The sequence below is a fragment of the Benincasa hispida genome, unplaced genomic scaffold (assembly GCF_027475165.1).
Source record: "Benincasa hispida cultivar pf3 unplaced genomic scaffold, pf3_genome.v1.1 HicScf940, whole genome shotgun sequence".
Lineage (NCBI taxonomy): Eukaryota > Viridiplantae > Streptophyta > Magnoliopsida > Cucurbitales > Cucurbitaceae > Benincasa > Benincasa hispida.
The window spans coordinates 1,689-14,527 of NW_028327087.1; the positions used below are offsets into that span (position 1 = coordinate 1,689).

Genomic DNA, 12,839 nt, shown 5'->3' on the forward strand with positions numbered 1-12,839 from the left:
TATTATTATTTAAATATGTCTAACATCCTAAACAATTAATTAAATTAATATAACATTTTTATTAAATTAATTAATTAAAAAACTAATAACTACAACAAAAGGGCTACCGAATCAGACTCAAAAGCTCAAATAAACTAAGAATTGCTCGAACTAAGTGAACCAGACCGCCCAAGTTTCACGAACTGCACGTTTTTTTTCTCGAAACGTTATAATGTTGTGACATAGCGTTGCAATGCTACGGAAAAAAATTCGACTGCCTCTTCGTAGCGTTGCAATGCTAGGGTACAATATGGAAAAAAAAATTTGTCCACCTCTTCATAGCGTTGCAACGCTAGGGTACAACGTTGCAACACTGTTGTACAGTCGCGAATTGCTCCGATTTGAGCATTGTTTTCTCTAGAACGTCGACAGAAAACTCACGAACGACTCAAGATAATAAATTAAAAACTTGATTGCTTAATTAATGCCCAAAAATAAAGGGCCCTTACAAACCAAGTTTATAAATTAAAGTAGTAAAAACTGCATACTCCAATCCAAAAACATCCATAATTGCAAACCATCATTCATTCATCAACATGAACAACAACAACAGAATATTAATGCAAAATCCCACCACAAACTGAATTTTAATTTTGAAAAAATAAAAATTGGGAATCAAAAACCACCACTCTGATACCAATTGAAGGACTGTGAGGTCCATAACGGAAGCAGTGATCGGTCCCAAGTCTCAAATCTCACGAAATTAAAAATATAGAGATCTCAAATTATGTAATTACATAAAATATTTTATAGCATGCATCAAAATGATGAATTAAGGTTTAGAATTATACTGACCCTTGAAGAATCAATTCTTCATAATAATCCTCCTCGAACAGCCATGAAATCTCCTCTTGATTACGAACAAGTACAGTAACCCAAAATGGCCACCACCAAAAGGTAATCCTCCGTATTCTCTGTAGGGGCTGAGAATTAACAAGAGGTGTGGGCTTTGCTAATTTTTGGGAGAGGAAGAGGATTTGAGAGGCGTTTTTGAAAATTTTTACACACATACTTCATGTGTTCTTTTCTGTGAAGAAGATGAAGAAGATACATTATTAACAAAAACACCCCACTAACACAATTGATCTGAGAGTATTAAGGGAGGGGAAGTTGTAACTAAAGGATCTCATACCGAGAGCTCCATGAGCGTGTTCGGATCACTCCGATCTCACAGTGAACGAAATAGAACAATATACACACAACACATACAGTTATGCAATCAAAACTTAATTAACGACATGCTATGAACAAAAAAAAAAAAAACACCACCACTAATGAGCCCCGGGTATTCTCGGAGTGAAAATCCAAAGGGTGGGCTTTGGTGAATTTGGTAGAGGACGGAGGAAAAACGAGTCGTGTAGGCGATAAGCAAGTGGGAAAGAAAACAACACTATTATATAGCAGAAGTGCTTATCGCATAGAGGAGCTACACGATCGTGTAGGATTTGCTGAACGATTGTTTAGGAAAAGGTGTACGATTGTTTAGTTAAATTGCAAGGTGGACGATCGTTTAGGCGGAGAAGCGACTATCGTATAGGCTCTAGGACAATTATTTTAGAAAACACCAACGTGCTTTCACGAAATCTTTTGGGCAGAATCATGGAATATCAATTGTACGATCCAAAATGAAAACTTTTTTCATTTTTTAACTCATCGGTTACTATAACCGATGCTACCCACTAACCAACGTTCGAACGTGGAAAAAGAATTAATTATCATACAATTAATCAATTAATTAATTAATAAATATAATAATATTATATTTATATTCTATAGTTTGATATCATATATCTACTATAGTATTTTCTCCTCTACTTGACATATTTATATCTAATTTCCTCCATAATAATGTATCTCATACATTTGTCAATTATATCATATATAATTAACCAGTCAAATTATATCATATATAATCAAACTTTCTCTTGTCAATTTGAAAATTTCAAATTAACCCAAATACCGGTTCTCGACTTTATCCAAGCTACCCAGGGAATCTAATGGACCTGTGGCTCGAAGCTCCAACGGTATGTGAATAGTTGACTAAACTCTTTAGCCACGAGATCCACCAGTCGGCGATCTGGCCACTTTCACCCATGCAAATCAAATGACCATCTTCATAGGCAGGAATTCACAACTCACTCAAGATTTAGGTCATGTCACCCATGGTCATCTTGGTGAAATGTAAGTCTTTATTATTAACGATGTTATATAATGAGACTATTCATTTTGTGGTTCGGTCTTATACAAACTCTTTTGTATAGAACACCCCCGCTCACATGTCTCTACACGAATGATCAGGATCAAATCATTTGTAGAACTTTACAACAATTGTAATATCTGCAAAGCAAGCCGTATTCATAGTGTCGTCGGGATGAGGTACCCATCCTTGTCCATCTACTACAGACTATTTAGGTTATCATTTAAACATGATCCATCTGTATGTCTCTATATACATGTTTAAGCTACAGAAGGTAACATTGGATGTTAGTTTATTAGTTTTGTGGGTTAATGCTACTAAATGTCAAATGAAATACCTCAGATTTTATTAAATAAATAAATCATTTGTACATTACAATTACAAACTACAGGACCCACAAGATTTAGGGCATCAACCCCAACACCCTTATTTCTCATACCTCAACACTGCTTATCTACCATGCGTTCACTTAGGCAACCTTAATTACCCGCATACTATCCACCTTAGGCCTTTACTAATCTTTATATAGTTCTCAATGCATACCTTCTGTTAGACTTAGTCAATTTTTACCCTTAGATTCCTAAGTCTACAGATGTTCATGTGTTCCTCACTTTCACGTTTCCGATTCCTATGTAATCGTTAGCGTTCCTACCTTGCCTAATAGCGCAACTTCTAGCACTTGGGAAAATTTCTACTTCCCTTTCAACCTAGCATCACGCCTACCCTTGACTGCCTTAGCTTCCTAAATTTTGCCTAAGTGTTGGCTATCCTTTACTACTCGAGAGCATCCGCTTCAAGACTTAGAAAATTCTTCCTCATCTCTACCTCACACGCATACTCATTATAATTTCCATAATATTTCAACTATTACAAACATAGTAACCACATGCTTATAAGAATTTAAACATATAATAGGTATAATTAAGGAGACTTAAACATGATTAACTAGTAAATAGGTTTAAGGATTTACAAAAATCTCTGAGTACGACCTTGGACTCACTAGGACTCTAGTAAAACTTGCAATTGAGTTTAATTAGATAAAACAATGCATTTATAAGTTTAAGAAGGCATAGCACAGGAATATTTTCAACGCATCAATAGAAACGCATTAGTTCCAAAGATAAAAATCCTCGAAAAAGAAAAATAATTCAACATAAAAAAGACTTCGTTAAGGATGTAAATACCCATGAAAAAAATAATTGACATGACTAGTGAGGAAGATGAAATACATAAAGATAATAATGAAATTTCAATAAACTATTTCATGACAGGAAAAAGATAAAACTGAACTAATGTAGTTATTGAGAACATTCTTGCGTATAATGTTAATCTTGATATTGATAGATAAAACTAACATGCAGTGGAAGAAATCCGAATCAATCTAATTACATTTGAGTTTAAAACCATGCATTGAAATAAAATTTCAGAGAAAGGGTTTCAAGAACTACAACCTTTGATGATTCTCTTCAATTTTCAGCTTCCCTCTACAAATTAAATCTTCAAATCAATAGAGAACTACCACAGAGACCTTCTCTATATTCTCTAACTTGAATTGAGAGGTGGAATCTCTAAATTTGAGCTGGATTTGAATGAAAGTGAAGAGGGTTTGAAGGGTTTTGGCACACCCCCTCCCAGATTACTCTCTTAACCTGGAAGAAGATGTGACGGCAACAGTTAGCCCTAGCCAGCACTTACTGCCTACTCTTAACCTAACTTCCAAATTATGCACCTGATAAATAGTTCAATAACATCTACATAATTTCTCAAGCTAGATTAAAGACAGGAGTTCACATAACTTCATTCATACATTCATTAACTCCACATACAATATTCAACATATTTACAGACAACATGACTACAGGTGGGCCCAAAACTATATAGACAAGTCCCTGACACTCCTCACAACATGTACATATATACAATTTTTAACCTAAGTTTCTTCAGCATCCTAAATGATCATTCAGCTTTTCATACACGATCGTGTAGCTCTTCTATACAATAAGCACTTCCGCTATATGATAGCACTGTTTTATCTCCCATTTGCTTATCGTCTACAAAATATTATTTCCTTTCCTCAGGTATTTCAGTGCTTCAAGCATGTTGCAAACTTGTTAGTTGTGACAGCAAGCTTTTGGGGGTGGTTCTCCAAGGTGCTTAAATACCTAATAGTGGTACCAGAGCCGGGATCTTTATGTGGCAAGCAGTAGTAGGATCAATCTCGAGGAATCTGACCGCTACCTAGAGAAAAAAACATTTGAAAATCGTGAGCTAATTGCCCAGTGAGTGACTATTAGAAAACATAACGTGCCATGCTTCTCATTTATATAAGACATGTAAACATACCGAAATCATTTCAAGCAACTTTCTTTAAAAACGTAAACATAGTCATAACATCAAGCTTTTGAGAAGAAAATTCATTAAACATCGTTAAACATCATTAAACCTTAGTTGAGAACGAGCATACACCGCTCTAGCTACCAACATTTGTATCAGGCCAAAAGAGCTATACTTCGGCCTCAGGTTACTGGAATATGGACTAGAAGACCCATACTTCGGCCTCTCATTCAGAACTTCCTACGTGCACGTGGAGTTACTAAGTACCGTTAACACCTTAGATACTTTCTGGATACCTTCCATACCTTCAGTATCCAACTTACTAAAAACATATCGTGCTTTAAACCATATACATTCAGATTCTTTCAGAACATAACTTTTAGCATAGCATTTTGTAGAAACTTAGTTATAGTCTTTAAAATGCATGCTTCAACATAAAATACATAATTTGAAATAAAACTGACATATCACCTTAGCATGCGATAAAACAAGTACGTACTTGAGGAAAATGCTATGCAATCTCATAAAACTTAGTCGCTTGAAAACATATAAGCTTATCATCAAACATCATTAAAATCGCATGGTCTTTTATTCTTAAAATATTGAAAACATTGAGATTATTTAGTCACTCATGGGTCCTTCAAGTTTTCTTCCTTAAGGCTTGATAGTCTTCTCCAATGGGCGTTGAACCTACACATATAAGCATACTACATAGTGTTCACATTAGTCTTCCTTTTAGGCCTACTAAATAAACCAAGCTCACATGCCTCTACACTTTGGTGCTCCTTCGCACCAGCGACCGGCCTTTACGCCTGTCCTTGGCTACCGCCTCTTCTCCCCTCGCGTGCACAACCTTCTCTCGCGTGATTCTCACTCAGCCTATATGCCCACAACCTCCTTCAAATCGAGCTGCTAGCTTACTCATACCAAGCAGGTGCCTGCTTGACTATCAAATTCTAGATTCGACTTCAAAATTTCATAACTAATTTTTCAAAACTCATCTCAAGAAACTTCCTTCTACAAAGTCGTTTATAATTGTATTAACAATATTACGTTAAAATTTCAGCTCAAAATTCCTTGTTATATGATCTGGAGCTTCAAACTTTCATCATTGGTCCCAATTCAAGCAACTGCATGCTTGTTCAACAATTTTCCAGTTTAGAATTCAAAGATATATAACTCGAATTTCAAGCCTCATCTTAAGAAATTTCCTTCCACAAAGTTGTTATAATTGAGTTAAAAGCATTACCTCAAATTTTCAGCTCAAAACTCTTCGTGATTTATCCTGAAGCTTCAATGATTTAGATTCACCCGAGAAACGGATCCTTCGCCCTTAATTTTGCTCCTCCGACTTTATTCCAACGAGTTTTTCCTTCACCAACCTGGCAACAAAAAGTAGACACACAGCCATCGAAACAACACAAATAGCCCGAGTAGTTTGTTCAAACCAATTAAATGAAGTTGGCCTTCCTGCTTACCACCGCCCAAAATCCTACATGAAAACTCCTTGTGCCACCTTGCCCACTAATGTGATGAAGGGCTAGGATTTAACCAATTTTCCTTTCCTAACTCTGCTCATAGTGTTAATTCAACACTACACCTCAAAAAATTGCATGGCCTTATCCATATGCTCAATATGCACTCCAAGGTCAAACATGACCCTCCAATATTCGGCCAGCTACCTCATGTTTGGCTTGCTACCCAATTGAAAACTACCACCCACACCTTTCCTCATCTCCAAGCCCATTGCGTGAGCTACATCCTTAGCCAAAATTGGCCACACTTTTACATATAACCACCCGAGAGCTTTATTCTTCCTCACCTTGCTTCCATCTTCCATAATTCCTAAGACATGATTCCATCATAGCTCTTAGAAGAAATCTCATTACTTACTCTTACTTAAAGTAATTAGAGTTCGGGTTTTACAAGTTTCTGGTACAGCAAAAAATTCAGCACAAAATTTGATTACATGGGCTGATAATTGAAGTCAATACTTCAATTTATAGTTAAAACCATGCGTTAAGGATTAATGCAACTGATGTCATTTCAATTTCTTGAAATTGAAGTGGCATGAGGTGTTATTTGAGTGGGTTGGATTTTCCCACTTTCAATATATTTAATCGAATTAATCAATTTTAATTACAAAATTAATTTTCAAAAATCAATTCTAAATTTTAATTTTATACTTTTGAATTTTTAATAAATTAAAAAATTAATTAATCAAATCACCAATTTTGAACAATTTCAAAATTTGAATAAAATTGGATCATTAATTAAACTAATTTAATTAATTAAATTCAATATAAAATATATAATATTATATTTCACCTTTTCAAATATTTAAATCATTATTTAAATATTTTTAACTCTCCAATTTCATTTAATTTCGACAAAAATTAAATATTTCAATTGTACCAAATACAATTAATAGAAACCCTAATTGAATTTGAACACTTCAGATTCAAAATCCTAATTTTGAATCTCAACATTTCAAATTCACTAATGAAAGATAATTTTACGAGCTAGTAGAGGGACCTTATGGACCTACAGATCACGAGTTCCAATGATTTGAGATTAATTGATTAAACACTTTAGACTGAATTAATCGATATTCGTTAACTATCGAGACACACTATTGTAGCTCAATAATTGCACTCTCCTCACTGTAGATATATTTCTATCCATTTTAACCATAATTAGCAAGTTGATCCTTCACAAGTCGTTTGTATTTACAGCTAGGTCAAAATTACCATTTTATCCCTATAAAATACATTTTGCTCCTTAAGCTCCCATTGATCCTCTATTGAACAATTGGTTTATAGTCCAACTTATAAACCATAACCCTCTTAATTATGAGAGGGTAAGGCCTCATTGTTTAAGACTAGGAATCAACGCTCAAGATAACAACCTATCTGCTAATCCTAAGTCAGGTAGGAGTGAATTTCATCTTGTAGAACTATGCCCCCCAGCTATCTATTCGGTCTTATCCAACTATCTAAGTCAAGAACCAAGATTGAGACTAAATTGTCTTGGTCATCCTATGAAATAGAAACCTAACTAGTCCGGTCTTATGCAAACTTATTGTATAAAATACTCTACTCGCATGTCCCTTACACAAATACGTTGCATTTGTATCATTGCATTTCCATATTTTTCATTTCCTATAATTTTCTTTATTTAATTTAATTATTTAGATATTTTATTTTATTTTAAATATATTTTATTGTCTTCATATCCATATTTTGTTGTGCTTCTCAATCTTACAACAAAAAGACCAGAGAATATATGACAAGAAAATAAAAGGGTTATTAAACCGAACACAAATAATTACAAAAAAAGGGAGCCAAATAGATGTACGTGGGTGGAAGACAACCAAGAGAAATTCAATTGATTTGCCAAAGGAAGGTGGAAAGAACATTTGAAAAAGGCCAAAGAATTTCCTTCTGGCATGCTTGCCCAATCAGCAACGTACACGTGGGAACCACTCCAATCACGTGGGATGTCTATGATAGTTAGATCCAATGGTGTAAAATTCATCCTTATAAAACAAAACTTTTAATCCAATCCCAGCCCTTGAGGACGGCTGGATTTGTCCCTCTTTTGTCACCCGTATGTGGCACACCCTCATTTCGTGGCTGTTGCGGCTGTGGCCTACAACTTCACCTCTAAGCGTTCATTCTCATTCCTTCTCCTTCTATCCCACGCGCATCCTCAATCCTGCTTCATAGTTGATTTCTTATTTTTTTTTTTTAATATATTAGCATTTTTACTATAAATTTTAAAAATATATTCACATACTTATATCTATTTACATAAAAATTATTATTACTATTATTTAACCAAATTTTATAAAAATTAATTTTGAGAGACTAAATTTAAGATTTAATGAAAGTATGAGACCAAAATTTGACAATTAAAAATACAATGACTAGAATTAAATAAACTTTAAAGTATAGGGACCAAAACTGTAATTTAACATATTTTGTGCATCTTTGTTGCACTTGTTTTTTATTTATTATTTCTTTTTACAATTTTCTCCAACTATCTCGAAGAAAAAAATTCAAAAATAAAAAGAAGAGGAAAGAAGAGCTTGTTACACATTAAATTGTGGTTAAATAATCTAGTCAACTGTAGTTGCAAAAAGTAGGTACAATCTAAGATGCATCCATATATTTTTCTTTAGCATATGTGATTTTACTTTTCTGGGGTGACTTGTAAGATTTTGAGGAAGATATTATTAAGGTGATTTTGATTTGATTTTAAAATGAAAATGGATGATAAGCCTCTAAATTCATTTAAAAGTTTTGGATTTAAATAAATACCATTATTAGTATTAGGTTATAAGATTGTTCTTTAAAAGAACTATAATATCACTTACAAAATGGCATGACTTTATGATACTGTGGTTAGTATTTTATTAAGTTGATGAGTTTTGATATATTTATTTGAGGGTTGATAGTAATATATATATATATATATTTGACAATGTGTGACATAGGATAATATTCAAAACTCAAGCTTAATAATACAAGCTATATGTTCACATTGACAATCAATTAATTTCTTTTAGTTTAATAGTAAGTCATAAGTGAATATGTTCAATTTAATTTGTCGATATTGAATTAAAGAAAAATATACTTTAGTTCGTAAAATTTGAGTTTGATAACATTTTATCTCTTTAAATTTCAAATGTGACATTTTTAACTTCTAAAATTTGAGATTGGAAGGAAAGTTTTGCCAAATTTAGAATTTGGGACCAGCCTTATCTATCAAATTAAGTTCTCTTCCTCACTTAAAACTTTATATTATTTTGAAAAAAAAAATAAATTTATACTCTCAAGTTTTAAGAGTTATACCAACCTCAAATTAATATTAGTATTAATTAAAATTCTAAAATTTCAATAAATTAATTAATTTAAACTCTTATTTCAGTTATTATTTTAGAATCTTAACTCTAGAAATATTAATTTTTAAGAAAAAAAAAATCAATTCTTTCCCTTATAAGGTTTAGAATTTAAGTTGAACGTAATGAGATCCAATGAGATCAGATCTCTCCAATGAAGTGAAGTGATAGGAAGAGAATACAGCTAACGAAAGACGGGTCTTCAAATTTTGGATTTACTTTCTATTTGGTCTCTAAATTTAGTCCTTATTTTGAATTTAATTTTAATTTAGTTAATATGTTTCGAAGTGTTCCGATTTTATTCTCGATATTTGAGTTTATTTCAATTTGGTCTATATGTTTCAAAATTTACACTTGTGTTTAGTATTAATGTCCATTAATTAAGTTAAAAGAATTATCATAAACTAAGTTTCACTATTTTTTATCACTACTAAAATTAATTTTAAAAATTCTCTCCATAATTATTTAAAATTAAGTAATGGACATTAACGTGAGTCTGAAATGAGTATTTGATAAAATAGATTTGAGGTTAAAATAGTAAATCTAGAAATTTATTAATTAAATTAAAAATTAAATATATAATATTTTAAAATCTATAAAACTAAAATCAAATTCATATAGACTAAAAGTATATAATATTTTAAAATTTAAGGTCGAAATTAATTTTTTTTTTTCAATGTGATAGCTGCTCACGAGTACGGAATGGAGCGCGTGGGAAAGAAAACACGCGTCGTAATAAATGCTGGGGAACGGAAAAAGCTTCATGCATACACAAACACACAAACGCATTGTGTACAACACTCTTACAAATAAGCCAACATTCCAATCCAAATCCCTTTCATCTTCATTTTCCAACGGATTTCACACAAACTGAAATCCAATTTCACATTCATTCAAGCTATGAAACGCCATTTCTCGAGTTTCCAAAACCTTCACGATCTCAATTTCGAAGCAACCGAGCTGCGATTAGGATTACCACGAAGAAGTAGTCCAGACCAAGAACAAGATACACAATCTGAAATATCAGCAAAGCAGAGCAAGAGCGCATCCAGATCCGGAAGAAGCGATTCTTCCATTTCGACTTCCACTACTAATCCTTCTTCAGATGCCGATCATTGCCATGAACTCACCAAGTAAGTCCATAATCTCTCGATTCGATCAATTTCAATTTCAATAGCGGAATGGCCTTTCCCAGGGTTTATGTTTGTGTATTCTGTTGTGGTGGTGGATAAATCATTTGCAGGGCGCAAGTGGTAGGATGGCCACCGGTGAGATCTTACAGGAAGAATGTGATAATTGAAACAGAGAAGAAGAAGAAGGAGTTTGTGAATATGGAGTTAGGAAAAATCAGTGGAATGTATGTGAAAGTGAGCTTGGATGGAGCTCCTTACCTAAGGAAGGTTGATCTCAAGCTTTATCAGAGCTATCAACAGCTTTTGGATGCCTTGGAAGACATGTTCAACTTCAAACTTGGTTAGTTTAGTTATTATACACTAAATATATTATATTTATTATTATTCTTTGAATGAGAGAAAGAAGTGAGGAATCCTCTTTTCGAACATTTTTTTAGCATAATATAAAGGATAGAAGATTCTAACCGCAAACCTCTTGATCGCAGTTATCCATTCGACACTTGATTACCGAAAATATTTAGAAAGTGTCAACAACGTGTGTATAGTGCAACTAATAAAAGTATAAATAAAAATTAGAAAGTAGATTAAACATATACTTTAGATCAAAAGGTTAGAGGTTAAAAATGATATGAGTATAGCTACATTTGCATAACGTATACATCCTTGATCAAGAGGTTAAAAAGTTCGAAACCACCAACTTTCAATTGTGTGATGAGACATTTTAAGACGCGTTTGATTATTGTACTCATTTTATAACTTAAAAAATGTAAAATTATATAAAAATTGGTTTTAGAATTAAATATCCAAAAGTTTTATGTTATATATATAGGATGCTTATTATGCATTTTATAGATCAATAATGATAAATAATGCTATTGTTTACGTTGTGAAAAAGAAAAAAAAATTATGAGACTAAAAAAAATCATTTTGTTGTTTTGAATCGTGATTTCAAACGCTTTTATTTCATAAAAATAAGAAACGTGAATGTTAACAAATGACTCCATCCAAAATAATAGTCGTAGTTAAAAAGTAACAACTATTGAATATCAATAAAGAGGAAAAACTAAATAGCATTAACAAATAATGAATGTATCTAAATTGGTGTATATGATGTTTATCTTTATTAACATAAAATTTTATTGGATTTTGTAGGGAGATATTCAGAGAGAGAAGGATATCATGGGTGTGATTATGTTCCAACTTATGAAGATAAAGATGGTGATTGGATGATGGTTGGAGATGTTCCATGGGAGTGAGTCTCTCTCTAATTTTCTCTCTCTTAATCACCTCTCTCTCTAAAAAGGCTAATATTTTTTTTTCCTCTCTCTTGATACAGTATGTTTATTTCTTGCTGCAAGAGAATCAGAATGATGAAAGGATCAGATGCCAGAGGGATGGGTTGTTTATAATTTTGTTTTTTTAACAAAAAAAAAGAAAAAAAATTGGGGTATTTGTTCCAGTTCAAATTTATTGGAAAAATACCTAGTTTCATTTTAGACTAACTTATCTTTATACAACCCATCCAATTATCCAACCATAGCTTGCCACGTTATGAGCACTTTTTTTTAACTGTGTGATTGAAGCAGACTAAATAAAGACGTGTGTAATACTAAGTATTGGTCAATTTATTACTCATTATTTAAAGATGTTGTATTTTGGATTCACATGTTTAAAGGTAGATGGAGATACAACCTACTCAAAATCCAATTGTACAAAAATGATGGGATATTCATAGATAATTATATATATGTATATCATTAATTTTTTTTTTTAGGATACTCGACCCCACTGTATTAGTCTCAATTACCTATGTCACACCTCACTCAGATTATTCTCCTAATCTAGAAAGAGATATGAAGATATCTTATAACAACTACTATCCAACATACTCCTAAAAATTTGTCCTTAGCACCTGCTAAATTGGATTAGCAGTTATAATTCTCTAGAACACAACATACAAACTCAGCAACAATTCAAAGCATACAAATTACTACTAATCAGAATATTAGCTTTAGCATACTTAACAGTTTCAGAAAGAAAAAAAAACTTATTTACAATATTTGTTCAATACAAACTCTACTCTGTTTCCCATGATATGAACATAAAGATTGGATTATCAAAACACGATGAGCCACCTAAGTTTCACATTTTCTGAAGGGCTGAGAAGTGACTGACTGGCAGAACTACTAGGCCTCAAAATGTCGATCGCTACCTGAAAAGGAAAACATTAAAA

At 32.6% G+C, this 12,839-nt stretch overlaps 1 protein-coding gene across 1 annotated transcript; it reads left to right on the plus strand.

The window, feature by feature from the left end:
- The first annotated feature begins 10,243 nt into the window (after positions 1-10,243).
- On the plus strand, positions 10,244-12,382 carry LOC120092895 (auxin-induced protein 22D-like). Its single transcript, XM_039051138.2, has 4 exons — positions 10,244-10,606; positions 10,717-10,946; positions 11,759-11,858; positions 11,943-12,382. Exons 1-4 carry the CDS (start codon positions 10,374-10,376, stop codon positions 12,013-12,015), a joined length of 636 nt encoding a protein of 211 aa, XP_038907066.1. The 5' UTR covers positions 10,244-10,373; the 3' UTR covers positions 12,016-12,382.
- The last annotated feature ends 457 nt before the right edge of the window (positions 12,383-12,839 follow it).